Source organism: Rhipicephalus microplus, chromosome 8 (assembly GCF_043290135.1).
Source record: "Rhipicephalus microplus isolate Deutch F79 chromosome 8, USDA_Rmic, whole genome shotgun sequence".
NCBI classification, from domain to species: domain Eukaryota; kingdom Metazoa; phylum Arthropoda; class Arachnida; order Ixodida; family Ixodidae; genus Rhipicephalus; species Rhipicephalus microplus.
Window position 1 is genome coordinate 85,656,158 of NC_134707.1, and position 13,813 is coordinate 85,669,970.

Consider the following 13,813-nt stretch of genomic DNA (forward strand, 5'->3'; position numbering starts at 1 on the left):
CCTGGATTCATTTCACACTCAAATCGAACATTTCCATTGTTTATCTGCATTTACTTTGAATTTTTCGCAAATAGACAATGCCGATTGCTGGCTTGCAACAACCACAAAATGTCGAGCAAGCACTCCCCCTCATTTTTGGGAGAACCAAAATAAGCCCCCATGACCAGTCCGAGAGCAAGCAACCACCTCCTCAAATCTGGTCCAATTATCCTTCACAGTTAGGGGGGAGGGGATGGGGCTTATTGCTTGGCAGTTTGCGTTAAGATGCAGACGCCACGATTCTGGCAGAACAAGCTCTTTTTAACGCCGTCTTGTTAGAACAAACAAGGCAAAACCGGTCATGCCACTCGCAAGGGACGTGCCTTTTCCAGGGAGACAGTCCGCGAGGCAGGAGCTCTCGTGGCTTGCGGCGCTTTGAACCCGAAGGAAGAATGGGCACTGCAGTGGTGGAATCTGGCACCACGGCGTCCATCTCTCCTCCGGGCTCCTTGCGCTGAGTCACCAGGCGCCGCAGCTGGTTCAGCAGCACGCATGCTGGAACCAGTAGAGACATGTCAAATATGAACTAATGACCGCTACACTTTCTTGGCACAAGCATTGACGAGAATGAGACACGTGCAGACTACCTTAAAATCTAAAATTGTAAGCTGCTACAGCTCGCTTTTGCAGTGCTGAAAACTTGCAGCATATCCATGAAGTGAATGACGAGTAGGCGAAGCAGTGGCATCATTCGGTGTTATCCTAAATCACCTGTGACAGTGACCACTCAAGCATGTAAATAAGTGCCAAGTGGTGCACAGTAATACAGGGTGTCCCACACAACTTGGGCCAAGAATTAGAAAATGAAAGACACTTCAGTGGCGAATTGAACCAAACGCGTACTACTCGTACTAGCCTGTAGGTACTCAGGCTATTTTTTATTTCTATCCATACTAATTAATTAATATTCATTACCTATTTTTTAAATTATAGGCTGGAAACCCAAAATATGAACTCTGAGATGTACAGCACTCTTAGAAACCACCAACTAAATTGTTTCCTGTACGATACGTCTAGCGCTGTTATTTTTTCCGCGTTGTAAAGAAAGCCTATGACAGCACTTTAGCAGTGCGCTCGCGGTCCGTCCCACGACTTGTTTTCACATTTCACGGGCTTTCTTTACAATGGGAAAAAAATAACAGCGTGAAACGTATCGTACAGGAAACAATTTAGTCGGTGGTTTCTGAAAGTGCTCTATATCTCAGTGTTCGTTCATATTTTGGGTTTCCAGCCCATAATTTAAAAAATAGGTAATTGAGAATTATTAATTAGTTTTTGAAGAAATAAAAAATAACCCCAGTACCTACAGACTAGTGCGAGTTGTATGCGTCTGGTTCAATTCGCCTCCTAAGTGCCTGTCACTTTCAAATTCTTAACTCAAGTTATGTCGGACACCCAGTATACAATGCTTATTAATAATAACTGGTATGTTGTTTTTTTTTTGGCTACGATTTTTATTTTGCCTTCATTATTACTGCTTTGTGGTACCGGATCCAGCCTGAAGTTGGCAAAAACGAGGCTGTGCACGCTTCCGCGGTAGTGATGGTTCGTTGTTTCTGGTCGTGCTAAATGCACAGTAGAGCATATCGAGAAGTTATATGCCGTACTGCACAAGCCAGTCGTTGTCCATAACCATTATTTTCATCATCGTTATCATGGTGTATGGTGGATACGTTGCATGTGCCGCACCTGATGGCAGAAAATTAATCTGTGGTGTGGAATGCGCTTGTTCTTCGCCATGGTCATTGTCATGGCCTATAGCGGGTACCATGCATGTGCTGTATCGTGATGACAAAAAGAATGTGTGGTCTGGACGTGCTAATTCATCATTGTGACAATATCATGGAATATAGAGGGTACCTTGCATGTGCTGTGCCGTGATGACAGACAGGTTTGTGTGGGCAAAATTTAATATGAAGATATTAAAAATAAAACAAAGAACAATGCCCTGCCTGCTGCAGCAAAGGTTTGCAGGATACCAAATTAACCGAAAAAAAATGAATAGGACAAGTGTCAAATGGTAATTTTAAAGAAGGAAAGAGCGAGAGGAAAAAAGAAGTGAAGTAGAGAGCACCCCCATCATTACGAACCACATCCACTAGAACGAGCGAGGACCTCAGCAATATACTGTACAAAACCATACAACACAAGACAAATAAATATTCAGTCTTGACTTACAAATTTTTGACTAGCAATTTTACCCTTCCCTCATCCCATACCGACACCCCCAGATTCTCTCCATAAATATATGTGCTTGCATAAACGTCAAATACACATACATATATCTACCTATATATGTTCTCCTATATGCATATATATTCCTATTGTACAATCACTGTATTACACATAAAAATAATGCGTTTTCTGGAACGCGCTTGTCGATCATCACAAGCGTCATCATCATGGTGTACAGTGGGTACCTTGCATGTGCTGTGCTGCAATGGCAGAAAGAATGTGTCGTCTCAAACGCGATTCCTCATCACCGCAAGCGTCATTATGGCATATAGTGGGTACCTGAATGCACTGTGCCATGATGACAGAAAGCGAATGTATGGTCAGTAACATGCTCGTTCTTCATCGTGGGTATCATCCTCATGACGTATAGAGGTTACCATGCATGTGCCGTGCCGCGACGGCAGAAAGCGAATGTATGGTCTGTAACATACTCGTTCTTCATCGTGGGCATCATCCTCATGACGTATAGAGGCTACTAGGCATGTGCTGTGCCGTGACGGCAGAATGAATGTGTGGTCTGGGACATGCTTCCTTATTGCAAACGCCATCGTCATGGCGTACAGTGAGTATCATGCATGTCCTCTGCCGTGATAGCAGAATGGGAATTTGTGATCTGGAACGTGTGTGTTCTTCATGATGGTTGGCATCATCATCATGGCATATAGTGGGCAGCTTGCATGCGCTGTGCCATGATGGCAGAAAATAAATGTGTGGCCTGGAACATGCTTGTTCATTCTGGGCGTCATTATCATGGCATACATGGGTACCTTGCACATGCTGTGCCGCGATGGCAGAAAGAGAATGTGTGGTCTGCAATGCGCTTGTTCTTCATCAGAATCATTGTCAGCGGCTGCAATGCCGCGCCAGAGGAGAGGCTTTTTCATAAGCTGCTTTGCACCTAACAAGTAGACACCCTGGTTTATTAACAGCTGCCTTCGCTATGTTTGGCTTACCCCATAAATATCTCCGTCCGTAGCAGGCTGCACACGATGAGTAGGCGAGGATGGATAGATAGACACACTCAAATCTCGTTATAATGAAGTTGAAGGGGAGCCACAATTATTTCAGTATATCCGTTATTTTTTATATCCATTAAAATAGTTTGTGGCAATGTATGCTCAGATGGGCGCACACCTATAAGCATGCAAAGAAGAAAACCATCTCGCGGTCCGATGTACCACTACGCGACCACGCATGCCATGGAAAACAAACTCAGTCGAATCTTATTAATTAGAACTTTCGGGTAATTCAAACTCGCCCCGAGGTCCCGCCAAAGCTATGTGTATTCCAATGGGCAAAAACGCCCTGTAATTCAAACGTGCAAGCACTTGCGACGATTAATTCGAACTTATCGCGCTCTGAAAATGCTCTCAGCACCATGCTCAATCCCGCGGCGGCACCTCTCAACGCTGCGCGCGAAGACGGAAAAGAAGAAAAAGAAAGAAAAGACTGTGGCCGGTTGTTTGCTCTCTCTCAAATGCCGATCTGCGACATGCCTCTGCCACGCTTCTCCCTTTTTGGTCTCTGCACGTACAGACCCTTCTCCTTTCAAGGCCTCGAATAGAGAGAGAGAGAGAGAGATGAAAAATAGAAAGAAAGCTGTCGCGGAGAGTCCTCTTTTTTGGTGCAGAGGGTAGCAGCCATGGTAGCAGCAGAGACGCAATCGTTGCAGTCGCAAGAGGGAAATCGCTTTACACCGCGGCGGCGCTTCTCAGTCATGTGACCCGCTGAGTGCTTCCTGGGTTCTTCTCCGCTAGCTGTGTGGAAAGGACGGCTCTCTAGGCCGCGCGGGGCGTGACTGTAAGGTCGATGCGAGAGTTTTGAAAGAGCCGCGCCAAACGAGCGTCAAACTCCGCAGTAAACGATATACTTAACACACTACGGTCGTTTTTTTTATAGACTAATTTAGTTCGTTATATCCAGTTACCGGTCAATTTTACTTCGTTATAATGAGGTTTTAAATGCATGGTTCTCAATGAAGCTTTCAAGGGGAATTTCATTTACTTTGTTATATCCATTATTTCGTTATATCCAGTTAAGTTATAACAAGGTTTGAGTGTATGTGGGGTTTAACATCCGAAAACCACCACATGATTATGAGACGCCGTAGTGGAGGGCTCCGAAAATTACGACCACCTTGCATTCTTTAACGTGCACCCAAATCTGAGGCGCGGATGAGCACTCCACTTGATTTGTAATGAAAGTGCCCCAATTCTTCTCGATGTTTGTACTATGTTGGACCTGTATTGTCCGTATTTAACGTGCATAATTATGGCTATGCCAGTCTGATAGTGATGGCAGTCAAATCACCCTGATGTTGCATTCCAGGAGGTGTCTTCCAAGATAGGGTGTTACGAAAAGCACGTCATCACATAATTTTCATATTTAAAACCACTGTCAAGCTTCTTATATGTTGGACTTGACCACACCAAAATATGGAAGAGGGAGCGCCTTGAATTTATACTTCTCCTGCTTCCCTTCTAATGGAGAACTTTGCACAGGCCTACGTTTCTGGGTACACCCCTGCTGGCTAAACAGCCATCTCTATGCGGGATCCCCGAACTTACCAGACTTCGTCTTCTGGCGACCCTCGCGGCCAGGCAACGGCGGCGGGCTGGAGCCCACCAAGTGAGAGGAACCAATGAGCACTTCCACCAGGGAGACCACGCGGTCCAGGTCCTCCCTGTATCAAGCAGCACACACATCTCATCGTCTAAGCAATCCAATTACATTCGAACTTCCTTATAACAAACTTGCAACTTACAAGAAAATGTGCTTGTTATATCCGAAAATTGGTTTATTCCAAAGGCTTTCTTGCATGACTTCTTCGTTAACTTCGTCATAACTGGCATTACATTCTATCGAGATTTGAGCGTATATCACTAAGGGGGCTAACATCACAAAAGTACAAGCACAACAAGAGTTCCATGTTGCTGGACATCATTACATGACCTGGTCCACAGCTCCAATGCTCGATCTCAAGCCAGGTTGATGTACATTGGTTAATGTGTGGCGTTTCTCACTCCTATGTGACTAACTATAGAGAATAATTGAGGGTACCTGATAACTTCAACTAAATTTTGCCCAGATGGACTGAAAGCCACAAAAAGAAAGACAAAAATCGAACTGAGGAAAATAAAGACATAAGGCAGAGAAAGATATAGCAAGGAAGAGAAATGCAAAGGAACACCATAAACTGACCAAAATTGAAAAAAAGAAAGACGACAAAAAAAGAAGCCCACAGGAAAAACATAGAGGAGGACATACAAAGAAAGAAGGATACGGAGCGAAACAGACACATAAAAGTTAGAGAAAACAAACCAAGACAGACAAAAAACAAAAAAAAACAAAGAGAAACAAGCAGAAATAGAATAAGAGAAGCAAGGAGGGCCGCTCAGCTGCACTGTTTCTTCAGGCTTGGCAGTGCTGCTAGTGTGAAGCTGCCACAATTATTACGATTTTTTTTTTACCGCGGACTCGCAAGACACAGTGCAAAGACCACTAGCACATGGCCTCTACCATTTCAATAAGCAGCTGAGCATTGTAACCACTGAGGCAAAGTGGCTGCTGCATCGCCTCAGCTCCAACACAAACGCAAGCGAACTTTCCCACCAAGAACGAAGACTAAGTAAACAACTACAGTAGAACCTCGACAAACAGAAATGTGTCCAGCCAAACAAATGCCTCTAACACAATTGGTTTCCTGCTGGTACACTCAAACCTCATTATAACGAAGTTGCATTTTACATAAAAATATGTTTGGTACAACCAAAAATGCATTATAAAGGTGTATTCCTAACATAACACTATTCCAAGACTGTGTTTATTTATAGTAGACACGCAATAATTGAAGCTCCGATTATTCATACTTTTGGTTATTTCACACAAAATTCAAATTTTCGGTTGGCCCTCTATTCTTTCAATGTATTGAAAGGTTTCTTAATTTGAACATCATTCGGTCATTTCATACTTTTTGTGGGTCCATACCAGAAAATATCTGCTGCTTTCCCACTACTATTTAAAAACTTGCATGCTTATATAATCCTGACAGTCAAAAAAATGAAAAATAAGCACTTGAGGCCATCAAGGAAAGAGGCTTTGCAAGTAAACAAATGTTTGAAACGAAGCACACAGATGATAAATCGTGATGCTTCTCAATTGGTATAAAGAGCTTTGTACAGAAGGCACATACTCATAGCAATGAAGCGGTTGGCAATTCACGATTTCTTCAAAAGTTCTTATCAGCAGTAAATGGCCATTAAACTTGTGGACTTTACACCTCTGCTTTCTGTTCACTGTGTGCAGTTAGGGCTTAAAAACACTTCAAAAAATTTTAATTGCGATAAAGTTTCATTTGATCAAGCGGGCGTGTTTCAGCAGCTACTTAATTTGAACGAAAAGAAGGCTAATGGACCGGATGGAATACCAACTGTGTTTTTGAGGCGGTATGCGGAGTGGATGTCGTTTTACTTAGTCATTATCTTCGAAAAATCACTCTTGACACATTCGCTTCCAAAAGACTGGCTGAGCGCCATTGTGAAACCGGTATTTAAAAGTGGCGACAGGATGCTTTTTACCAACTACAGGCCAGTGTCTCTGACGTGTGTTTGCTGTAAGGTTTTTGAACATGTCATTGCCAAACAGATGGCTATTTTCTTGGAGACAAATGGGCTGATATGTAGGCAACAGCACGGGTTTAGGCAAGGGCTTTCCACGTTATCCCAACTGATTGAAACTCTCCACGATTTTGCCGCTGCCGTAGATAACAGAGAACAAGTCGACGTGATATGCATAGACTTTGCAAAAGCCTTCGATAAGGTCTCCCACCATAAATTGCTCTTCAAGCTCAAACGAACAGGCGTAAACGAAAATATCCTGAAGTGGATTGAGGCATACTTAACGAACCGCAAGCAGTTGGTACGAATTGATGGGTTTGAGTCTGAATCACTTGATGTTTATTCCGGTGTGCCCCAAGGCTCCGTGTTGGGCCCATTGCTGTTTTTGGTGTATATAAATGATGTTGTTGACATTGTTAACCCTCCTGTAAAAATTAAATTGTTTGCTGATGATTGTTTAATCTATGCCCCAGTGACGTGTGTGAATGACCAAATTGTAATTAATGATTGTCTTGATAATTTTGAAACATGGTGCGATAAATGGGAGATGAAAATAAATTATTCTAAGACAACATATACGCATATAACTACCAAGAAACACGTTTTACCATTTACGTACAGCATTGGACCTAATTATTTACCGCAAGTGTGTGCATTTAAATATTTGGGAGTGCATATTACGAATGATTTGAAATGGCGTGCACATGTCGAGAATGTATGCTGTGCCTCTTACAGAAAACTGCGTTTCTTGCGTGCTAAATTACCGAATGCTACGAAAGACGTCAAGCTGCTTGCATATAAAACATTTGTGCGCCCTGTTTTAGAATATGCTTGTGCTGCCTGGAGCCCCCACCAAAAGAATTTAATAGATAAACTGGAACGAATTCAGAGACTTTCCGCGCGATTTATATGTTCGAAGTATAAAAGGACTGATTCGGTTACCGAAATGTTAAAACTAAGTGGTTTGGAATCTCTAGAAATTAGACGACAAAAGCAGCGCCTAAAAGTATTTTTTCAGATATTGCATGGTCAAATAAAAATAGATAGAACAATTTACGTACACCCGCCGCATAAGCTCAGCAGCCGGATCAATCATGACGCGGCAGTTCGCCCCTTCGGTGCTCGCACGGACGTCTTTTGCAAATCTTTTTTCCCTGATGTTATAGAAGCGTGGAACAAATTGCCGCGACATATTGTTGAAAATTCTGACGTTAAAAAATTTGAATGTGCTCTTGATGTTTACTTTGCCGAGCAATGAATATGCTATTGTGTTATTGTTTAAAGTTGCTGAAAATATCAATGTCTGTATTTACTTTCCATATCCTATGCTTCCCTCCCTGTAATGACCCTCAAGTGAGGGTTGACAGTATAAATAAATAAAATAAAAATAAATAAAATAAAAATTAATGCCTAATCATAATGCGAGTTGTCACCTCACCCAGAGTCGTCTATCTGAGAACTTCTGATAATTCAAACCTTTTGATAATGCAAATAAAATTCAGAGAGCCCTTCGAGTTTGAAATAACGAGAGTCGACTGCACTTCCTTATAAGATATTTCATTCAATCTGGGTTCGTTATATTGAGGTTGTTTCTCGCTGCCTTAATCAGACCTCAGTAAACGATAAACGCAACACATCTTCATGGTTCCTTCAGATTCCATTTAACGAGTCTAGTGTAGTTGAACAAGTCTACTGCTACTTCAACAGACACACACAGCAAACTGAATGGGATCTCTCACTGCCTCGTGGTGCCAAATACTCTACGTTATGTGCACCACCTGTCAGAGCACGTGATTCATTTGTGAATCGTCCATGACATTATACGCAGATATTTCGGAGAGAAATTTGGAATTAACCTGAGCTCAATTTTTTCCTCTGAATAAACCACCAATGGTGAATTCTCAAAGTACAATTTTCAACATTAACAATTCATTAGTTTGAGTTTCCTCTTTGATCCCTATTCATTAGCTCAAGCCAATACATACTAAGATTGCTGAGAAACATTCTCATCACACTAGGAAATAATATTTACTAAGAAGTTGTCACATTCCAGTAATAATAACATGGTTTTGGAGGGTTCAGCACTCCCTTTATTTCAATAAAGAAAACTTCACAGGAGTTTCCTTGACTGAAAGGTGTAGAGAGGCACGAAGTTCAAGTAGAAAACCTGTCCTATCAAAGGCAGTTTAAGCAGAAATTCTTTTAGCAACACCTTTAATCGCAATCAAGGCAGATTGGAATGAAGACTATCACAATCTATGCACCTCAATCTGGCTTCATGATCACAATTTCGCCAATGTCTGCACCAAACTCGATCTGAATTAAGCTGTATCGAGTAACAGTGAATCATCTGTTATAGCGACTGAAAAGCCCGACCTGGATTGACCCTGATCGTGATAACAGGTGCTTCCGTATAAAATCTTCGTTTGCCAAGAACCTACCAAATTTAAGTTTAAGTCTGCTGATCTTTAACAGGAGCGAGCAAAATACCCTTAGTGGCACCACGGAGACGTTTATAGATGCTTACACCCGGCACTAGATTACCCCGTTTAGATTCCGACAGTGCAGGTACCAATATTTGCAGAAACCAGGAGTGTTTCAACGCACCTGTTGGATCCCTGCACTGCCGAAAAGCAGCAGAGAGTGGGCGCCAGAACGAGGGCGAGGTTGTGTGCTCCCATGCGGTTGAGAGGGTCAGCCGCCAGCCGAGTCAGGCCCGACAGGAGGTGGCGCAGGCACGCCAGCCGCTCCTCTGGCAGGATACGAAGGCCTAGCAACACCGCCTCCAGGCCGTGCTTCACTTGGCACCTGTTGCCCCAATGGCACATCAATGTCCACGTTCAAGTCAAGTTTATTGGTACACTGAAACCTCGATACAACGAACCGGGATATAAAATTATCTGCTATAACGAAGTAAGACAGCAATAGTTTTGACATATATACGAAGTGTCGAAATGTTCATAATGAATTTTTGAATACAACGAAGTATTTTCATGGCAGATGTGACTTTGTTAAAATGATCTTTGAGTGTATCCCCTGCAGGCTTGAATTATGATGCACTACCTACAAATGAGTCAACCTCACATTCCAAGACTCAATATTACATTCCATGTTGCTTTAGTCACTAACAAAAAGTGAGCGTTTCGCAGTTCAACCCAGATTAGTGCTTATCAGCGTCATATCGCAGATTAGCGTTTCCGCATAAGCCTTAATATTGTGGGCTTGGTAGATGTACTTGTCGATATGCTCATCCACAAATACATCGAGTGAGATACCAGGTCGTACAGCAGACTCGCCAAATGTTTTGAGGCAAATCTTGATTTGTCTTCCCTTCTACAAGAACTCATCGAGTTGACTTTCTTTATATATAAGGCCAAATTCTGTATACATGAAAGCAGATAAAATTTCACAGCAAAGCTCCTTGCCAGCGACGCCCCTGCCTCATTGCAGATTTTATAGGAATACTGTACATGGCTCCATTTTATATTCCTCATCTACTTACAAGATTCTACCTTAAAGGTGCCCTCCTGCAACACTTCTTGAAAAAAAAAAAAAAAACACTGCCAAGGCTCCCGAGAACATGCGAGCAAAATATTATAGCGCAGCCCACCCCCGGCCTGGAATTCACAATTAATTCTCGAAGCCTACTAACTATCGCTTTCTCTTCTTTTGACAAACGACACTACTTGCTCAAAAACACTATGTCCCAAACCCATTGGTTTACTTGAGTATTGAAAGCTCGTTTGTTACTGGGACTGCCACCAAAAGCCATGGCTTGTCCACGGGTGTGATCGCACTGAAGAGCCGCACATTCAAAGGAAAAAAATAAACAAGTGCTGAAGGCCACAAGGTGCACGTGTTGCTTTTTCTTCCTCCATGCTATCCCTTCCTGCTTAGGTTCCAGTGCTTTCAAGAGGACAAGAGATTGCAGCAGGAGACAAATATTTGACTCCATTTATAGTAGATGGATTCCAAAAATGTTTGCAGCAGTGAATTCATGGGGCAATAAGCTCCTTTAGTGAATCCTTCGAAAAGCGTTGCGGGGTTTCTTCGAAAGGACACTAAAGGGAGACACTAAGTTAAGCAAGATTGAAAGATTAGGCTGATGTGACAACTAGTCCAGGAGAAATCAGTGTTTGTATGCAAAGAAAGAACGACATTGGAGTGGCACCCTTCATCATGCAATGTGGGCACCTCAATAAATAATGTCAAATTATTTGTTTCAATTGCTGAAGAGCTAACAGATTAAGGCGAATTACACAAAATTTCGACAAATGCATGCCAAGCCAGAATTGTTAGTGCATAATACATGCATGGTGTTCTCGAATGTACAATTCCTGTGGTTCAGGTGGCTGCACAAGGAGCGCATTCTAGAACAAACTAGTTGCGCCCTCATGTTATGCAAGGAGAAGTCCCAAATGAAGAGGGAGCATTCGAAATGTAGCATTGGTGAACACACTGTCCCCCCAGAAGTGCCGTGCCGACAGTGCATTTTACAGAATCACCCTTACAAGAAGAGCATCTTGACATTGGCGACGTGATGTCCTCGATCAGCGCGGGCGTTTTCAATTCAGCAGCAGCACCATGTTATCAGTGGGCATTTTGTTTGCAAAAATTCACTTACTGGCACAAAGAACGTAGCATTATACTCGAACACATGTAACCAATCAATCCAACCAAGCTTAATATACCCCACCATAGGGTCCATAAGATGTGATCATGAGGGTTGCGATGAAGGCTTGCTGGTAGCATCTTCAGTAGGTTGCCTTGCCAGGTAAAGACTGGACAAACATGGGCACTAGGCGCACGAGAACATTCCAGCACTTGGAAGATTCAAATGAGTACGAGTACTACATTGTTCCAAGTCGAATTCGATAGGAATTTAAATTATTGAAAATGTCAAAGTATTTGAAGTGAACAAGAGTTTGAGTGATGTCAAATTACATGAAACCCACCGTAAAGATGGTTTCACTTCAGCGAAGGACTGCTGCACCGCGAAAACACCTTCGAAAAAATGTGCATTGCCACGAAGCCCTATTTCAAGGTTCAATGAACATAATACTAAAAGGTTGTTGTACAAGGTTATACCCTCAAAGGTAGTACATTTTAAAACTTGATCCATTTTATGGATTATCACTTGCATCTTACTGAAATTGAAGTATTTCTACTTTAGTTAAAGCTGCTTTCACTTCAGTTTGAACCAACAAAAAAAAAATTACAACCCAATATGCCTTGTTCAAGTTTTTTAAAGAAATATCATGCAGGTTAGTAGGGTCATGATAACTATGCTCATTTTTTAACAATATGCAATGTATAACATTAAAACAATTACATTGAAAATTATTCGACCGAACCACTATTAGCTTCATATTCACTTTGAACCTAAAATTTCCTATTCACGCTTTCCTAGTAGCGCACACAAAGATGTGCAGGGGTCCGTGTGAGCCTATGTTTGTCCTGTATTAACTCAAACTTCATTATAACAAAGTTGAATCTTGCAGGAAAACAAGTTTGTTATATCCAAAAGTTCGTAGCAAACATGTATTCCTAGCACTGTCTATTGCAAGACTTCATTTACTTTGTTATAAGTGATATTTCGTTATAGCTGGGTTAGTTATATCAAGGTTTGAGTGCATTTACACTAACACAAAACCGACTGCAGAAGTGAAAAAGAAAGGAGACATCACAGGTCCAACTGATCTAGCATTCCCATTCTGAAAACAATGGTCTCCTTTACCTGAGCAGCAGCTGAAGAAGAGGCTTAGGCAGCAGAGGCTCAGGCAGAAGTTGCAGCCACTGCTTCAGGAGGCCAGACACGTCGTGCACGGGCGCAGACGCCAGAACCACAGAGGCGATGCTCAGCGAGGCGCTCGTCTCCAGCGAAGACTGCGTGGACAGGGAAACGCCAAGTTAACGGAAAAGTTTTAAAATTGATACACATTGTATTGAATCACGGTTGCACGACGCTACAACCATGGGCTGTGTGCGTGGCTACAAGAACATTTTGACAACTAGTGTCGTACTTCCAATTACGCAGACTAAAAAGGAAAGAAGAACTGAAGTTGGTCTGATTTATGAAACAAACCCGATGAAACCTATTGACAATAGAGTCAAGCAAGGTATAGAGGACATTATTTGCTGTCTTTACTGTGCGAAAACCCAACACTCCGGCACATTGTAGCAATTCTGCATAGACCAGTATGGATGATATCCTACGATAAAGTAAGCAGTCACTATACCAATCGCTTACGCACCTAAGTCTTTACGATTTTGTGCTTGTGTGCTGGCTACAAAAATCCAGGCGGTATCTCTCGCTTCGGTTGCATGCCTTGTACTCAAACGCTATCGATGCGTCGAAGAAGGCAGCAAGCCCCTGTTGTTAAAAAGAGCACTGGCACAAAAATTTACATCTCAATTCGCCTTTTGCAATTAGAAGCTAATATCCTGCCTATATTAGGCAGAAAGCTCGCTTGTTCACTACTCATGACTGTTAATCAGTCAGAGTGTTCCTATAGTGCGCAGTCGCATTTTCAGTTTGAAAGACAGTCACGAGAGGTGGGACACCCAATGGCTTTCATGTAAACATAGCTGGCCAAGTGAGAACGCAAAGGTCCATGCACATGAGCCCCGCATAAACAAACTCTTTTCAAAGAAGGCTCCTCCCAGACATCGCAAATATGTGCGACACCCGAAAATTGACCCCAGAGGCAAAAACGTGATCCTTCGTAGTCCTGTGCAAGTCAAGTCCGACCTTTCTTTTCGTTGAAAAAAGTTTACTATGAGAGAGCGATTGCAACGATCGTAGCAGCCAATCAAAACTCGCCACAAGTGCCGGTTGGTTGTTCACACAAAAACCAAAGGAGTGTTCACATGCAGCGGTGCGACACTCACTTTAAAATTGATTTTCAATATGTTCTAGGCTA

At 42.5% G+C, this 13,813-nt stretch overlaps 1 protein-coding gene across 2 annotated transcripts in view; it reads right to left on the bottom strand.

Moving 5' to 3' along the window:
- The window catches only part of LOC119165097 (uncharacterized), a 48,872-nt gene that overhangs the window by 30,365 nt on the left and 4,694 nt on the right, over window positions 1-13,813 (bottom strand). For both annotated transcript variants that reach the window (XM_075872251.1, XM_075872250.1), the window contains exons 4-7: window positions 12,628-12,776; window positions 9,498-9,698; window positions 4,842-4,957; window positions 363-534 (exon numbers count right to left, since the gene is read on the bottom strand). In XM_075872251.1, the coding sequence (XP_075728366.1) occupies window positions 363-534; window positions 4,842-4,957; window positions 9,498-9,698; window positions 12,628-12,776 (638 nt within the window). The remainder of the gene's footprint in view (window positions 1-362; window positions 535-4,841; window positions 4,958-9,497; window positions 9,699-12,627; window positions 12,777-13,813) is intronic.